Consider the following 19,387-nt stretch of genomic DNA (forward strand, 5'->3'; position numbering starts at 1 on the left):
GGGAATTTTTTAACTTTCATTTTCCTATTTTTCATTGCTGAGTATATAGAAATAAATTGATTTCTGTATATTGATCATGCATTCTGAAGTCTTGAACTTAATTATATGTTCTAATAGTTTTTTAGTGGATTTCTTAGGATTTTCTATATACAAAATCATGTCATCTGTGAATGCATAAAACAGTTTTACCTCTTTTCCAATTTGGATGCATTTCATTTTCTGGCATGGGAGACAAACTGCAAACCAACAAAAAAAGAAAAATATTGCAGTAATAATGTCAGATTTGTACAGAAATAAAACTATGATAATGTGGCGAGAGTGGACCTGGCAGCTACTGACAGTATGTAGATGGAAATGCCTCCTGTGAGGAGATGACATCTAACCTAAAACCTGAATTATAACAAAGAGCGTTCTAGACAGTGGTAACAGCTGATGTAAAGGAACTGAAAGGTGGGACTGAGCTTACTTACTGGAGGATCAAGGGGCTAACGTGACTGGAATGTAGTAGAAGAGGGGAAGGGAGACCTGAGAGGCAGCCAGAGGCTAGGCCATGTGGGGCTTTGTAAACCCGAGCAGTGGAGGTTGGATTTTACTCTAGGTTGGATGGGGTGCTCCTGGAGTGTTAAGCAGGGAAGTGATGTGATCTGGCTCACATTTCAAAATCACTATAGATGCTTTGTGGATAACAGAGGTTGAAGTAGGAGCTTGAATCACTTAGAAGGCTTTTATAGGATTTCACATTAATGCTTGGAGTTAGTGCTTGGAGATGTTAATAACTTGGAGTGGTGATTATGGAGATGGGAGATAAGCAAATGGATGTAGGGTAGGTCTGGGACTTGCTGATGAATTGGATGTGGGGAGTGAGGAAAGAGTAATAATGAGTAATTGCTAGATATTCAGCTTGTGCATTTGAGCGGGCAGTAGAGCCATTTACTGAACAAGCAGGGAGCTGGTGGTGGGTGTTGGGGACTTACATCACAAGTTCTGTGTTTACTGTAAGATGGATACCCCTACTGGTATTCCAAATACAAATGTCAAATAGGCAGTTGGACAACAGACTGTAAGCACAGAAGTGAGCGGGATTACTTGTTTTCAGTTTGAAGGAGCTGCCAGTGAGCCAGGAGATACTGTAGGAGAGAATGTTTCAGGTGATCCAAGGTAAAATTGTTGAAGGTGTTGGAATGTGCTGATAGGCAGATTCCAATCCCAGTGTGTGGGTTACTTCACCTCTCTGAACTTTCTCCTCCATCCATAAAATGGGGATAATACCCGATTTGGGAGCTTACTGTGAGACTGAAGGAAATAAGGCACTTAAGAGAGCTGACACCACCCTCAGCATACACATTTAACCACTACCCTTCTACACTACCTCTAGTTGGATAAGAATTAGGCTTGCCATAGACAAGTAGTAAGAGCAAAACTAGCTACCTTTTCTCAAGATAGCTTGAGGAAAGATAATCTTGGAAGGAGAGCTGCTCTAAAACCACGCTGCAGCCTTCGCTTTCTCACTTACTGAAAGTAAACCTCTTTGAAAACAGAGTAGGTCATTACCATATATCAGGAGATAGTTTTCCTACCTAGCTCCTCCTACAAATGTTTACTCTGCTTAAATAAGACAAGATGTTTAGTGTAACAAAGTAACAAATGATGCCACAACCACATTGAAGTATTAGGTGCCTCTTTTCTTTCCTGCATTAAACACAAGCACACATCAGCCTTTAGCAACATAAGCTATAGGAAGAGGGATAGTGATTTCTCATCTTAAAGAATTTAAGGGGACTTCCCAAATATTAAAATAACAACGCAACAACAACAGTTAACATTTCTGGAGAGCTTAACACAGAGAATTACTATGCTAATTGTTTTAGATTTATAAATCATTTAATCCCCTCCAAATCCTATAAAGGTGGGAATAACATTATCCCCATATTATCCTCTCCAATAGGTCAGCTTTAAATGAGTTAGCATATTAGAATTGGACAGGCTAGGTATCCCAGTGCCTTTTAACTGAGAGGTGTGAAAAGGTGGGGTTCAAAATAGTCCCTCAACGAGTAGTTGAAGGTTGAAGAATTAATTCCAGGTACTGGAGATAAAAGGTACTTCTTTTCTTTTTTTTAACTAAGATTTGCCTTTGGCAGATTGGCATGATAGGGCTTCAGCCTCAGCTTCCAAAACAATTAGCATATCTCACAATACCTGGTTGAGCGTTCTGAAAAAGGAAAGTAACAAAGTGACACAAGAGTGTGGAATCAGCACTGTTACCATATTACCCTTTCTGCAGTTTTTATCCCTTAAATGTTTTGCTGAATCTTTACCAAAAATATCATTTAAAACAATCTTAAAATTTGCAAATTTCACCTCTTCCATGAAAACCTGTCATCTAGGACCCACTTAGACCTTTCTGAGAAGATGGAATGATCAAGGGACTTACCAAACAACTTTTGTCTTTAATGTTTATTTCAATTAAAGAAATGTGAATTTAGAATTAATGTTAGGTAAAACCTCAAAGTATTAGGCAAAATAAGTGCTATTAAGAGTTTGATTAAAATGTTCGTGGTACCTGTGCCATGTACTACAGACAGACATTAACAAAATAAAAAGCACACTCTGAAGAAAATCAGATTCTGATAAATTGTTTGTAAAAATCAATTCAGTGGTACAGTCCCCCCAGGGGAGAAGTAATATGCCCTGTTACCATCAGTTAAAAATCCAATGAGCATATTTTCCTCTTTTAGTTGTGACCATCACAGCACTATATAACATGTGCAAACCTAAATCCTTTTGATCAGAGAATACAGTAAACTAAGCAAGATTCTGGTATGTAAGTAACAGGGCATACAGATCATGTACTATAAAACATTTTCTTTTGAAAATAAAAATTTCATAATCTATTTAAAAAATATCAAACAATTGAAAAGTATATCAATTGCAACAAAATTTCCAAACAGTTCAATCTTGGCAAAGCCATACATATAACATCAAATAACACCCAGCTTCTTTTACCAACTATAATGCTCATTAAAGATAATGATTTCTATATGTGTAAACTGAGTGTAACATCTCAGCATTTCAACAGAAATTACTGCTTTTATACATTAGCAAGTCTGTCCTCTAAATAATTGGAAGAAATTTCCATTATAAGGCAAATGAAGACTAAAAATAGAAACAGTGCACCTTAAAGGTTTTTCAGAGACCTACATATAAGTAATTTCCAAACACATAATTTTTGTATGCTTCTAATTTGGGACAAATTTTCCCTGAGCACTCTTTCTGCTTGGTTTGAAAAATTAAAACATGATCTACAGAATGGAATTTTATTTTGATTTCTCTTGAATATATGCAATTTTTCATCTATCAAATGTATTTGGGAATCTTGCCTTCCACCCATCTCTAAAGTAGTAAATTACAACTGTTTTAAGGGGCTATTTGAATGGTGACAGATATATGGTTGAATTTTACTGCCCTGAGAACTGTACAGTGGGTGTCTCATATAACTGAAATGATTTAATATCCTAAAACTATCAACAGTTATTTTAACAAATTCAGAATGGCACTAGCTTCACAGAGTGAAGAGGTAATAATCAGTAATTCCAGCTCAGATGACCAATAAATAAGCGTTAAAAAAAAAAAAAGTTGGATTAACATTGTGCTTTCTATGGAATAATGCTGGAAAAAATTAAGCCTTCTGCCCAACACAGGAAATACCTCACCTTGAAACTTTATTTAATGCAGTCTTAAGATCTGTTGCTCCTTAACAGTCATGCAAACTTAAAATTAGCATCACTGGGAACTTCATCACACAAATTGCAGTTCTCAGTGCTATCCCGAGATTTACAGCCCAAAAGACACTATCATCAGTGCACATGCACAGTACTACCATCTGCTGTGTTCCCCTAATTTTTAAGTCTAAAAACTCTTAGCTACTTTGAGAGTTTAGGCTTCTTCTCTTTCAAATAAATAAAGAGAACAAATATCAGTAGTCTTAGCGTAGCCTAGCATCACACCAAAGGAAAACTAGATTTAAGAAGTTTCATATTTACAATTAGATTTCATAAGACCTAACTATGTATTTCCCTTAGCACTATGACTTATGTGACTTGCAAGAACAATTAACAAATAACTTAAAACATTTAGAAGTCATTGTTCTGAAGATCTTCAAGAAGTAAGCAATTCCAGACATCCACAGGTGTGTCTTCTCTCATCTTAGTTATATTTTAAGGTGCTTTACGCAGGACGACCTTGACCAAAACGACTTTTAGACCTAGATTTTTTAAACAGAAAAGAAGGTCAGAGGTGCTTCTAAAACAACAGGAAGTTGCTGCTGCTTTAGGTTATATTTGCTTGACAGTGTCAAAGTGTAATGAAACTTCATGTAGCTTCATAATCCATTTTCAAAAACTCTTGGAAATGAATTTTGGAATTCAGATTTTTTAAATTTGGGGAGATAATATGGTTCACATATTATATATTATGAATCTGGAGCAGTGCCCCATAATCAAACACATTAATATTTCTTCAATGAAACAATGAGCAATTACATTAAGTGGGACAAACAAAAACCTTTATCAGATCAAGCTTGAGTTGCCACAAATGTATGACGAAAGCTTTTTGGCTTTCTGGGTTTTCCTGGATTTCAGAATTGCAGATAAGGCATTTGGATCTGTATTAATGATCAAATCTCAGTAACTGTTAATCTTCCAAAGAAAATTTGTGATGTAAAATGACATAGGACCCACAAATTAGATTTTACATTTAGACTGTTAGACTAGTTAGATTAAGAGAAATAAAACAAGGAACAAGAGAGATTTCAATGACCTATAAATATTATAAAAATTCTAATTCACTGCAGCACTGTAACTTACATTTTCATCAACAGTTGGCTCAGAACAGAGCTAACTCAATAAACAGAAAACTTAAAAAAAAAACTATACTTTCATTAAGTTTTGTGCTCGTGACCTTTTAAAGTCTTAACTTTTAAGTTAAAATCTGGTCCTGATTAATATCTTGATGATCTAATTTCTGAAACAAAATAAAACCACACTAAAATTAGTGCTTCTAGTGTTCATATGATTTTTCCCCTCCAGAAAACTCACTTCCAGGCCAGTGGCATTCTGAATTCATCGACGCTAATTTACCTTGTGTTTTTCTCTGAGCTGCTCTGCCGTGCAGTGACTGGCACTGAGGCCTTGATTTGTGCTTCGAGCCTGGAGTAAATACCTCCTGCAAACTAAAGGGTGAAGAAGCAAATTTAATTTATTATCTTTATGGAACCAATAGAAAGAAGCTCTGCTTTGCTGAAATGGCATTACTTTTTAACTTAGAAGTGACTTTATTTTGATATGTTTTAGATTCAGGCTCTTTTTTTTAAGTTTCATTTTTTATTGAAGTGTAATTGATTTACAATGTTAGTTTCAGGTGTACAGCAAAGCAATTCAGTTATACATATATATATATACACAGATATTTTCAGATTGTTTTCCATTACAGCTCATTACAAGAAACTGAATAATAGTTCCCTGTGCTATAAAGTGGGTCCTTGTTATTTATCTATTTTATATATAGTAGTGTGTATCTGTTAATCCCAACATCCTAATTTATCCCTCCCCCTCCTTCTCCCCTTTGGTAACCATAGGTTTGTTTTCTATGTCTATGAGTCTATTTCTGTTTTGTAAATAAGTTCATTTGTATCACTTTATAGATTTCACATAAAAGTGGTATCATATGATATTTGTCTTTTTCTGACTTCATTTAGTATGATAATCTCTAGGTCCATCCATGTTGCTGCAAACAGCATTATTTCATCCTTTTTTATGGCTAAGTAGTATTCTATTGTGTACATAAACCACATCTTCTTTATCTAACCATCTGTAGATGGACATTTGAGTTGCTTCAACGTCTTGGTTATTAAATAGTGCTGCCATGAACGTTGGGGTGCCTCTATCTTTTTGAATTAGAATGTTCTCCGGATAGATGTCCAGGAGTGAGATTGCTGGATCATCTGGTAATTCTATTTTTGGTTTTTTAAGGAATCTCCATACTGTTATCCATAGTGGCTGCACCAAATTATATCCCCACCAACAGTGTAGGAAGGTTCCCTTTTCTCCATACCCTCTCCAGAATTTATCATTTGTGGACTTTTTAATGATGGCCATTCTAACCAATGTGAGATACCTTATTGTAGTTTTGATTTGCATTTCTCTGATAATTAGTGATATTGAGTATTTTTTCATATGCCTATTGGCTATCTGTATGTCTTCTTTGGAGAAATGTCTGTGTAGGTCTTCTGCCCATTTTTAGTTTGGGTTGTTGTTTTTTTGTTATTGAGTTATATGAGCTGTTTATATATTCTGGAAATTAAGCCCTTGTCAGTCCCCTTGTGCCTCTTTTAAGTCAATCAATTTGACACTACCAGTTCCTGGCAACCACTGATCTGTTTTATGTCCCTATAGTTTTGCATTTTCCAGAACATTATATAAATAGAATCATATAGTCTGTAGCCTTTTGAATCTGGCTTCTTTCACTTAGCATAATATATATAGGAGATTCAGCTATGTTGAGGCATGCATGTATCAGTAGCTTGTTCTTTTTTATATGTACCATAGTTTTACTCATTTACCAGGTAAAGGATATTTGGGTTGTTTCTAGTTTTTGGCAATTCTAAATAAAGCCACTAAAAAACAGTGTGAATTCATCTGTATGGTGAGTAAACATAGTCAGTGTTATTAGAAACAGATAAAACTCTTTTACAAAGTGGCCATTCCTTTTTGCATCCTTACTAGCTACATATGGGAGTTCCAGTTGCCCTATATCCTTCCCAGAATGTTTTTAAAAAAATTTTAGAGATTCTACTTGGTGTGCAGTGGTATCTCACTGAAGTTTTAATTTGTATTTCCCTAATGACTAATGATGCTACATCTTTTCCTGTGCTTATTTGCTACCTACATCCCTCTTTCATGAAATGTGTGGTTAATCTTTTGCCCATTCATTTTTATTGGATTGTTTATTTTATTATTGAGTTTTGAGATTTCTTTATATATTCTGGATACAAATCCTTTACCAGATAAATATTTTACATATATTTTCTCACAGTTTATGTCGTGTCTTTTCACTCTCTTACTAATGCCTTTCAAAAACAGGTTTTAAATTTTGATGAAGTCCAATTTGCCAATTTGTTCTTTTATGGATTACACTTTTGGTGTTGTAGCTAAGAACTGTTTGCCTAACCCATGGTGATAAATATTCTTTTCCTCTGTTTTCTTTTAGAACCTTTATAGGGAAGTAAATTTTTAAATAAGTAATTACGGGCTCAAGAGTTATTATGAATGCATAATACAGTACTAATGATGATATATAATGCTATGACTAATACGTAGTTCTAGTAAGAGTACAGGTATTTCTAGTCATCATTTTCAGCAAGATAACACCTTATTTTAAAAATAACATGTCAGCACTGCATGCAGAGTTGATCAAAATCAGCAACCTCCAGGAAGTCACCCTCTGGATAGTCAGCAATGCACAGAGTTGATCTGTTCTTGGTGGAACACTACACTTTCAGTGACAATGTACCTTATTATGTGTGTTATAGAGGACCTATCATCCATGGGTAGTGAGAAGTGGTAAAAAAAAAAACTTTTATGTGAATGATCTGACTAACTGGTACAGAATATAAAAATATATCCAAATATTTACTCTTTTAAAATTCTTCTTAAAACATCTTTATGCTCGTGATGAAAATAAAGTAGGAAGGCATTTTTAAGCAAGCACAGTACACTAGGACATAATTCTTACTTCTTTTGCTTCTTTTGACTTGACTCGGTCCAGATCACCCAATCTCATCTTTATCAGGTGCCCGGTAATTTCAGACATCCGCCGTTGATCTGAAGGTAAAAAATTAATAAACCTTACTTTTTATGAGGATGATTAATAACTTTTATTTCTTAAAGAAGACTGCAATTATCAAGAGTTTATGGAAACATCATTGGATATTATTCACAGACATATTTATCTCTGAAGAATTTTAGGTTGCAAGTGGTAAAATGGCTTATACACAAATAGCTGCTGCTTTTAAGATTATGTAAATCAGTCTAGAACATACTTAGCCATCTTTAGAGTGGAAGGAGAGGGCAAAAGTCAGTTCAAGAGACCTCAAAACCACAGATGCATAAAACAATACATTATCTACTGGGATTGTCTAGCAGTGAAACTCTGGTTGATGCCTAAGAGAATGTGCTAATTCTGGGCCTTATTCCAGTTGGAAACTTTAAAGCTATTCAGCATACTTCATAAAATAAAAGACTCCTATCATTGTTATTTTACCTAAATTGTACATTACCCAAATAATAAAACTTACCATCTTCTCTTTGTGCATCTTGGTTGAATCTCAAGGATCTTGTGGCATCCCACTTATTCTTCTGCATACTCACACTATTGAAATAAATTAAATAAAAATTAGCATAATGCTTTTACAGTGGACACCTGATTGGATTAAGGAGCAATACTCACATGAAAGGAGACACATCTCTAGAAGTTGACTAAAAAAAAAGTAGACAACATTAAGGCCCAATTAAAACACATTTACTAATTAGTGTTAAAAGTAATAATAAAAAGAATTTACATTTACTGAGTGCAAGATACTGTACCAAGAACATTACAAGCATTCTTTCATTGAAGCCTTGCAATGACCATGTGAGATAAGTGCTATCCCTATAATAAAACAGCTTCAGAGAAGTTAAGAAATTTGTCCAAAGAGAAACAGACTGCAAATTTGAACCCTGCTTTGTCTGACCTGGAAGCCCCCTTCTTATGCAATGATTTAGAATCCACTCATCCTGTGTCTGTAGTCCTTAACACAGAGATGAACATACAATCCATCCAATGTAACTTGTCTCAACCCGAGCCTTTCACACATTTTTGGAATCCATAGTTTCTCTTTTAGCCAAATATAGTTATATTAACCTCTTATTCCTACCTGGCTTTTCACCCCCTCCTTTGAAGGCATGGGGAAATAAGAGTAACTTTAAAAGGTCATAAAAAATAATTTATTTAAAAAATTCAAAGCCTACATTTTTTTTGCCTACTAATTTTTTGAATAAGTAATATTGGTTTAAAACTCAAAGTACAAACAGCACATACAGTATGTAAAAAGCCTCTGTCCCCCAGTTTCCTTCCTTAGAGCTATCCAATCATCAGTTTCTGGTGTTAGCTTTCCACAGATATTTTATGGATATACAAGAAAATTCATATATATATATTCCTTCATCTATTCTACACAAACGATAGCATAATATGCCACTATACATACTGCTCTGCATTTTCATATGTCAATAAACCTCAGAGATCTTTAATCTCAGCCTTTACAGAAGTTCATCACTCATTTTTACACTGCTAGCATTCCACTGTGGTATTCTTCTTTGTCAGATTTTGGTTCTACTTGATTATTTCTCAATATGAACCCTAGAATAGTAATACATAATTCAGAGGTACCTTCTCTAATGCCTTTTCTTTCTTCTGACCACAGGGTGAAGACAGTTGTTTTTTTGGTTGTTTAGTGAACTTCTTTGGCTTCTCCTTTTTCCCTGATAACAGGTCAATGTCATAAGCATAAGTCTCACATACTTCCCCAGTGCACTCACATCCAAACAATAAAACCATTGGGAAAAAAATTATTTTTTAAAAACTAACAGATTATCTCTGGATAAAAAGTAAATATGTGGAGAAAATCACACTGAAAGTGCTTTACAGAGGTTCATTTAAATTGCTTTTCTCCTTTCTACTTAGTGAAAAACTATGAGGGGAAAATGAGGGCAATAAATTCAAAGTCCCAGTGAAATTAAATATAGAAAAATGTTGGGGAAACTATACCAACTTATTTCTCTCTATCTAAATCAACAGTGGAATCATCTCGTAATTCCAAATTTTTATATATTAAAAAAAAACAAACAAAACTATAGCCCAGAAAAACACAATTTGAGAAGGGGAGGAGAGAAGAACTCACAAAAAAAACTTTCAAATGTCTTTTGCTCATGCAGGAGGTGGGGCTATGGAGGGAAAAATGGAGGTAGGACAGAAAGGATCTTGGGAAGAAGCGGATTTGGGACAAACTATTCTAAACCAGGGCATTCCTGCAGCCAATATTCTGAATTTATTCTGGCTGATAGTTTAGTGGAGAAAGGAGCGAGGGAGGGGAAAGAAGTATTTCTCTAACAACTATGTTTGAAGGTAAGAATAATACACTGGGTCACTATTTCCCAAATATCAATGATTTGTATACCACCTATATACACTTTTGCTCTATCATTTTAAATGGAAACTTCATTTCACTACCATAAATGAAAAACCTGTAAAACATATTACATAGAAGACAACCTTGAAGATAACAGAATAAAAACAAAACAGTATCAATAATCTAGATAGATTTATTTGCCTGCTCACAAGTCCAGACACGCTGATGTGTGTCTCTTTGTTAAAGTGAGAGATAACCAAAAGTTATAAAAAATTGCTAAGAGACATGACAGGGTGGGACATCTGACAATGGCAGTGTGAAAAGGTTGGACAATTCCTTCCAAAACAACAATAAAAACAGAACAAAAATACTACAAACCACCATCTGCAGGTACTGGAAATAATCAAAGGAAAGTAGAAAGAGAGATGCAAGAGTTAAGAACTGTAAATTTATGGTTTTCTTGTCTGAGGGCACTTCCCTACCTCCCCAGCTCAGGAAAGAAAATTACATCCTTGAGTTCCATGAAGATGATGACAGAGTTCAAAGCAACTGAGAAGCTGAAAATTTAAAGGGGAAGATTTGGAATTAAGAAAAGTCAGGGTGAAAGGGATGGCTCCATGGTAGAATGTGTGCTTAGCGTCTTGGATTCAATCCCCCAGTACCCTCATTAAAAATAAACAAACCTAATTACCTCCTCCCCCCAAAATATAAATAAAACAAGAAATAAAAAGATCATCTAAGCAAAACAAAAATAAATTAAAAAAAGGAAAGTCACATAAGACCTGAGATCTAAAATGTGAGTATAAACTCTGTCCAAATTCTTAGGTGAGTGTTAAACTACACAAGTATATGGGATATCCTAAGAAGTCCAGTGAAAAAGGCAACCAGAAACTAGGGTGGGGTGTTGATCCTTGCAAGATGGAACTGCTCTTTCTGAGAAGTGGGAGTTTCTTGTGCCTTTGACCAGATAATTTCCCCAAACTGCCTTTAGCTTGAACTTCTGAGAACAGAAGTCTTACTGGCCTGTGTCAGAGGTCAGACTCGGGACTGGAAAAACAACTAGGAAACTAGGGGGAACTCAAAAAGCAAGGGAACCACGAAGCAGCTGAGCCCCCAAATCTGAATATAAATTTTGTCCAAATCCTTGGCTGACCACTAAACTACACAGGTTGATGTGGCCTCTGGGGGAGCAGGCTAAAGCAGCAGCAGTTGGCAGCCAAAAAACCTGCACAGAGACATTATCCACTGCAAACCAGGGAGGAGACAGATATTTATAACTTGGGTGAGGAAAGTTAACTGCCTACTAGGACAAAAATTCCAACAATTCTCAGAAGAACAAAACAGACATCAGAGTTGCACATAGATAATCTACAATGTCCAATTTTCACTCAAAAGTTATGAGATAAAGTAAGTGAAAAGTACGACCCATTCATAAAAGAAACAGTCAACAGAAACTGATTCTGAGAGGACCAGCATACTGGACTTAGGAGATAATAACTTCAAAGCAACTATTATATTCAAAGGAAAAATGGTAGTACTGAGTAAGCACATAGAGAACCTCAACAAAGAAATGTAAAGTATAAAAGAAGAACCAGGAGAAATCCTAGAGCTAAAAAGCACAATAATTAAAATGAAAAAAAAAATGTGACAGATGGTCTCAAGAGAAAATTTGAAATGGCAAGTCACAGACTAGGGGAAATATTTGAAAAACATACTGCATTCAAAAATATATAAAGAACTTTTACAATTCAATAAGGCAAATAATCCAATTAAAGAATATGCAAAATATTTGAATAGACATTTAACAAAACATATACAAATGGCCAATAAGAACATAAAAAAGATACCTAGAACTATACACCCACTAGAATGGCTAATGTTAAGAAAAAAAAACAATAATGCCAACTACTGGTACAAATGTGTAGCAACTTGAACTCTCATACATTGCTGATGGAATGAAAGATGGTACAGTCACTTTGCAAAACAGTTTGGCAGTTTCTTATAAAGTGAAACATACACTTACCATATGACCCAGCAATTCCACTCCTAGGTATCTACCCAAGAAAAATGAAAACATATGTCCACACAGACTTGTATGCAAATATTCACAGCAGTATTCCTAACAGCCAAGAACTGGAAACAACCCAAATGTCCATGAAATGGTGAATGGATAAACAAATTATGGTATATTTATATAATGAAATACTACTCTGCAATAAAAGGAACAAACTACGGATATACACAACAATATGAATGAATCTCAAAAACATCATACTAACTGAAAGAAACCAGACACAAACGATTACTCATGATTCCATTTATAGGAGAGCTCAGAAAAGGTAAACCACAGGACAAAAAGCAGATTAGTGGTTGCCTGGGACTAGGAGTGGGGAAAGGCAACTGAGTAGGAGTAACTGTTTGGAGTGATGTTCTAGGTCTTGATTTTGGTGTTGTTTATACAACTGTGCCAAAACTCTTCAAAGCATACACTTAAAAATGGGTGAATTTTTTTTTTTTAATGGAGGTACTGGAGATTAAACCCAGGACCTTGTGCATGCCAGGCATGCACACTACCACTGAACTATACCCTCCCCTGTTAAAAATAGGTGAATTTTATTACATTGTAAACTATACCTAAATCAACTGTGGAAAAAAAACCCCACAATATAGTAGCATTTTCTCCTTGACTAACTAGTATTAAAAAGTAATTGATAAAGGAGTAGTTTTTTCATTAAGATATGCAGCATGTCAAGAAGAATTATATAAAACTTGGAAATAAGGGAAAGGGAAGATTGTATCTCCTTTAAGTGTTATACTGGAGGACTGTGTAACAAGCCTACCCAAGAATCACTTAATCCTCTAAGAATGTCCTCGTGTTTGACTTTCCTCTCTACCATTGGTTGAAAGCCTAGATACTATGAAGTTTCATATTAACTTGCAAATTTTTGTGTCTAATGGAATTGCAAATGATTTCCATCTTACAGAAAAGATAACCCCAAATATTATGGGTTTATTGCCTTTGTAGGACATTAATCAGTTTTCTATCTAACCTGCAATCTTTTTTCAACACTCTTTTTTCAAATGCCTACAAATACTTGAGTCTTCAAATGCTCTTTGAACCACTTTTCCCTGCTATTTCTCCTACAAATGGGCTGAAAAAATTTGACACAAGTTCATTCTGTAATTGGATAAAATCATGTTTTTAATTTTTTAAAAATCATACTTTGATGACTATTATTTAGTACTTCATTTGAGTGTCATTTCAAATCATCTCAGGTCCACTGTGATAGTCAGATATTTTGAGAAATCCATGAGGTTACACCTGAAATGAAAACTTGGAGGATTCTTTCTTAGTACACTGAACTTTTAAAAATAGTTTGAGTATTCTGTGTTAGTGTCAAGGTTAGGGAATCTTGATGAAGCCTCCTTTATTTTTTCCATGTTGTAACCTACCATGTAGACTTATAAAGCCAATTCCTCATGTCTTGTATTAAAGCCTTCAGAATACAATCCCTTCATAAAAGCGAGACTTGATTTTAACTTAGAAATCCATACTTTGTTTCTTGGATACTTCTTCTTCATCTCCAACTTCATCTTCAGTGACCTCAGATCCGGTGGTATATTCTTCTTCTTCTGAAAATAATGACTGTTGTTTCTGAATTAAAAAAAACCAAAACACATCCTATTAAAATTTTATATTATCACATCAGCAACGAATTCTCTCAAATGCATTTGTCTCAATTTATTTTGGATTAATGAGCCAAACAAGAACTGATAAAATGACCACTGTCTAGCATAACACTCAGGAAATGGATATAAGAATTTTTATATTTAGGACAGGATCACATTACATAAAAAATTTTAAAAATTTATTTCCTTCATACATTATAGCAGAGTGATAGGTACTTAGTATTTGTTGAATTGCACCTCTATCACTCAACTGAAAGTACATTCCTTGATATTAAGATTAAATTAAAATATAATAATTGCCAGTATTAACATAATCTCATAATTCTTATTCCAATCTTGTGAATACTGGTGGCAGATGGCACAGTAATGGCAAATAGGTTAAAAATCAACAAATCAACAAAATCACTGAAACTTAATTGATTTGTTGCTTTGTTCAATGTCTTTAATGTGACTTAAAAGTGACTTTTAAAAAGTCATTTAACTTTGTAAAATGATTATAAATCAATAAAAAAAAAGTTAAAAAAATAAATAAAAAGTCATTTAAGAAGACTTGTGGATTATTTAACTAGATAATGGAATATGTGTCTGTTTTAAACAATGACATTTTTAGTAAGTACAAAATTATGGAAGCTGAAAAGGATGGCATACGTTTAACTAAAATGTATAAAATAAGGCACTGATAAGATTCTATTAAACTAAACTTTGATTTAGAAGGAAAGAGATTCATAAAAGCAGAATATAGTTGCTCACTTACCAGTTGCAGAGTCCAGTTTTTCAGTGACAAGAACTATAAAAAAGACAAAGTAGGAAATTAATATATCTGCATCTTCCAAGATTACAGCTCCCTATCTTCAAATGAATATTGTGAAAGAGGTGGAAAAAGTTTCAAGTATAGTTCCTTTCCAGGTTGAAAAATAATTTTAAACTCATCTGAAAGTGATATATTATCATCTTTAACATCTTCTGCCTTGAGGAAAATGTATATGTTTACAAAAAAGAAAAAAATCCAACATTTCCTATTATAATTTCCAAAGGACAAGAAATCACATGTAGAAGTAATATAATTTTAGTTAGATTTTGAATTATTTCAATCACTTTTTAATGTTTATATTTATTATAAATTAAGGAACCAGATTCTATACGGATATTTAAGAAATCTAATTTGCTATTTTATATATAGTTTAAAAATAAATGTTAATAATTAAACACATATACCCATCTGGACATTATAATGCATTTTACATGGAATATTTCATTTTCTCAAGTACATGCTACTTTAACCAACACAAACATGGAAAGTTTATACGCAAAGAGATTTCTTGTGTATTAGTAACAGGAATCAAAGGAATCAAAGCTTTCTGGTCACCTTAAAAATACCTGTTTTGAAACCTTGGGAAAATGAAATGTATTACTGATAACAATTAAAAAAAAAATTTCATACCAAAAAAAGTTTGTAAGACTAGGAGAGGATAAAATATCCAATTCAAACATCTTTATTCCTCAAATCATTATTTGTCCATAATAAACCCTGAAGACTGTGTTATATTTTTTCCCAAAATATAAGTTGATTAATTATTAATTCTTTGAGGGCAAGGAATGTATCCTATCACCCTTACAGTCCTGTTAACTCAGCTTAATATCTTGTTACGATAATCAGTAAACGCAGACTAACTGAAATTTTCTATTTCAATTTAAACCAATCAGGTATCTGTCAAAGATTAAATGTCATCAATTGTTTTTATAAGTAAAGAATAAATGAAACAAACTACTCACAGCATTGAGCTCCCCACTCTTGGGACCCCATGGTGTATTTGGTTCCAGTAAAACATCACAGTCTAGACCCTTTTCATCACAGAGACCAACCCCAGAATCACTTGAAAGAAACAGACATTTTATGGAGAAGTGTTCAATTTAAGAATTTAAATGCAAATAATCTTTTCTTAATTGCAAATGTTTTATAAATTGCTCCTTAGAAACACAGTTCTCGAGTATAAGGTGTACCTCTTCAATATTTACATTTCTTAATGCATCTAGTGATTCCCCTAGCAGAAGTCACTCCATATGGGGGAAGCATGCCTACACGCCCAGCATCATACCTGTCAGGTGGTGAAATAGGCTGCTATGACGGTTTCTGCTTTGAGAACAGCCTTCATTAGAGAGTCCTCCAACCCCTAACCTGACAGCCTGCTGCAACTGCAAAATGATGGAAGTGACTTCAGAAATTACTGAATCCAAGGAATTCTAGTTTATGCAAAGATAACCTCAATCATCATTTTTTTTCTAGTTCCATCAATCAAGATAAGATGAGCTTAAGTAACTTGGAAAAACAAAAAAATTCAAAAATTGGACTGCAGGGCCCATCTTTTCAATCATCAGAAACTCCTTTTATTAGTTTTTCTTCCCCTCGGACCTCCAATTTTTTGAGGTATTCTTCCTATCAAATAAACAGCTTCTTGCCCTTATTGTAAAGTAACATAATTTCAGTTAAGCTTTATGGAATAATGTAAACTACTTGAGGACTGCCATTACTAATCTAGGGAAGCACTAGGGGATACAGGATTCAAGGATGGGAACCACTGAATAAAGCTGCAGTACAGTGTTTCCCCCATCTCACCTAACTGTGTCTTTAGCAAAAGGCACAAGAATGACATCTTTGTGTTTGTGCAGATCGTCCAGGATTCTAGCAGTTGGACAGGACAGCAAATCTTCACCCTCACCTTGATCACGAAGAGCAACCATGTGGTCCCTCACTTTACAACCCTGTTGTGCAAGAGACTAAATCTGAGAGGTTGGTTCATTATAGAGAAACATTCCTTTAAAGATGACTGTATGTTTCTGTTCTTTGCCCAGTCATACCATCCTCTCAATGATTTTACAGCTTTTTCTCAAGAAAAAACAATACTCATACAGAAAAGAGCATGAAACATAAATGTACACCTTAACAAATACCCAAGAACATTCATGTAACACCATCCGCATTAAAAAATAGAATATAGCCAGCACTCCAGGAGTCTGCACAGGCCCATTCCCAACCATAACGGCCTCCCTTCTCCAGAAGGATAGTCTCTATCTCAACATTTATGGTACTCACTCTCTTGCTTTTATCTGTTTACCACTCAAGGATGCATCCCTAAACACTAGTTTAGTTTCAATACTATGTTTTTACAATTCAACCATGTTACTGCATGTAACTAACATTTGCTTTAATGTATAGTATTCCACTGTATGAAGTCACAATTTGCTTATCTATTCCACAGTTGATGGATGGGTTGTTTCCAGTTTGGAGCTACTACAAGTAACACTATTATGAATATTCTTTTACATGTTACCCGAAGCACAAGTGCTCATGGGTACCACGTTATATTACTATCAGCAGTGTATGAGAGTTCTTATTATTCTATATTCTCACTAACACTTGGTGAGACATTTTAATTTTAGTGTTTCTGGTGAGTACATGCTCACTCTGGTTTTAATTTGCCATTTCCCCAATTACAAACAAACGAGATTTAGCTCCTTTTCATGTTTACTGGACAAGAAACTTTCTTGTGTGAAATTCCTATTTTTCTTACTGATACACATGAGTTTAAAAAAATCTAAATATGAACCTTTAATAGATATGTGTTGCTAATATCTGCAAGTTTGTCTCTCAGTCTCAGTTTATTTAATGTAGTTAATATACTTGAATTTAAATTTCTTCCTCTATGGTATTATCTTTTAATAGCTTTATTAATTTTTGTCTCACATATAGGCTTTTTTTGGGCAAAGATTTTGGGCCAGAGTCCAATTCTGTTTTTTTCCTCATTTTGATATCCCAATATCCTCAGTACCTCTTACTACAAAGTTTATCCTTTGCCCACTGGTCTGTAATGTCACTCTGTCATAGTCAAGTATTCAAGTGGCTTTAAGTATAGTCATCCCTCGTATCCGTGGGGAATTGGTTCCAGAAGTCCCCATGTATACCAAAATCCAAGGACGCTCAAGACCCAGAGTTAGAAGTCTATATCTGCAGATTCAACCAACTACAGATCATGTAGTATTGTATGTATTTATTTAAAAAAATTCATTTATAAGTGGACCCACACAGTACAAACCAGTGTTGTTCAAGGGTCAACTGTACTTCACTCACTTCTGTTGGTCCATCTGTTTAATCTTCATCAGGGGTGGGGGGAGGGTATAGCTCAGTGGTAGAGTGCATGCTTAGCATGCATGAGGTCCTGGGTTCAAATCACAGAACCTCCATTAAAAAAACTAAATAAATGAGTAAATAAATAAATACCTTCTCACCACCTCCCCCAAAGAGTATGGCTGTTCCTTACAAAATCAGAAAGAGAATTGACAGAATAAAATTATATTTAAAAAAATTTTCACTAGTATCATCTTGTCTTAATTACCAAAGACAATAAATTTTGATATTGAGCAGAGCAAGTACTTCTACTTTTGTGTTCTTTTGAGAGTATCTTATTTATTCTTGGCTCTTTATATTTCCATAAACATTGTAGAATTAGGATTTTTATTGAGAATGCATGGATCAATGGATCAATATAGGTCAGTTTGGGGAACATTTACATCTCTACAATACTGAATCTTTGAATTCATGAACATGGCACAACAATCCATTTTTTTAGCTTTATTTTTTCTCAGTAATGTTCTATGTTTTCTATACAGAGTTCTTTCACATTACTTTATTGTCCTTTTGTTGTTGAGTTGTAAGAGTTCTTTGTATATTCCAGCTACTAGACCCTATCAGATATGATTTTAAAATATTTTCTTTCATTCTGTAAGTTGCCTTTTCACTCTTTTTTACTGAAGTATAGTCAGTTTACAATATTGTGTCAATTTCTGGTGTACAGCATAATGCTTCAGTCATACATAAACATACATATATTCATTTTCATATTCTTTTTCATTATAGGTTACTACAAGATATCGAATATAGTCCCTTGTGCTATACAGAAAAAAACTGTTGTTTATCTATTTTATATATAGTAGTTAGTATCTGCAAATCTCAAATTCCCAATTTATCCCTTCCTATCCCCTTTCCCTGCTGGTAACTGTAAGTTTGTTTTCTATGCCTATGAGTCTGTTTCTGTTTGTAAATAAGTTCATTTGTTTTTTTGTTTTTTTTTTAAGATTCCACATATAAGTGATATTATACGTATTTTTCTTTCTCTTTCTGGCTTACTTCATTTAGAATGACATTCTCCAGGTCCATCCATGTTGCTGCAAATGGCATTAGTTTATCTTTTTTATGGCTGAGTAGTATTCCACTGTATAAATATACCACAACTTCTTTATCTATTGATCTGTCGATGGATATTTAGGTTGTTTCCATGTCTTGGCAATTGTACATAGTGCTGTTATGAACACTAGGGTGCATGTATCTTTTCAAATTAGAATTCTTCTTTTCTGGATATATGCCCAGGAATGGGGCTGCTGGATCATATAGTAACTTGATTTTTAGTTTTTTGAGGAATC

At 34.2% G+C, this 19,387-nt stretch overlaps 1 protein-coding gene across 5 annotated transcripts in view; it reads right to left on the reverse strand.

Annotated features, from left to right (window-relative positions):
• Nucleotides 1–1,566: 1,566 nt before the first annotated feature.
• SANBR (SANT and BTB domain regulator of CSR) overlaps nt 1,567–19,387 on the reverse strand; it is a 42,398-nt gene continuing 24,577 nt past the window's right edge. For 4 of the 5 annotated variants that reach the window (XM_031467096.2, XM_064494464.1, XM_064494462.1 and 1 more), the window contains 11 exons: nt 16,527–16,672; nt 15,686–15,785; nt 14,667–14,699; nt 13,778–13,877; nt 9,484–9,575; nt 8,969–8,986; nt 8,503–8,531; nt 8,351–8,424; nt 7,789–7,877; nt 5,136–5,227; nt 1,567–4,261 (listed from right to left, as the gene is read on the reverse strand). In XM_031467096.2, coding sequence (XP_031322956.1) covers nt 4,225–4,261; nt 5,136–5,227; nt 7,789–7,877; nt 8,351–8,424; nt 8,503–8,531; nt 8,969–8,986; nt 9,484–9,575; nt 13,778–13,877; nt 14,667–14,699; nt 15,686–15,785; nt 16,527–16,672 — 810 coding nt within the window. In that variant the 3' untranslated portion in view covers nt 1,567–4,224. The remainder of the gene's footprint in view (nt 4,262–5,135; nt 5,228–7,788; nt 7,878–8,350; nt 8,425–8,502; nt 8,532–8,968; nt 8,987–9,483; nt 9,576–13,777; nt 13,878–14,666; nt 14,700–15,685; nt 15,786–16,526; nt 16,673–19,387) is intronic. The other variant, XM_064494463.1, reaches the window with a different exon arrangement.

Source organism: Camelus dromedarius, chromosome 15 (assembly GCF_036321535.1).
Source record: "Camelus dromedarius isolate mCamDro1 chromosome 15, mCamDro1.pat, whole genome shotgun sequence".
NCBI lineage: Eukaryota > Metazoa > Chordata > Mammalia > Artiodactyla > Camelidae > Camelus > Camelus dromedarius.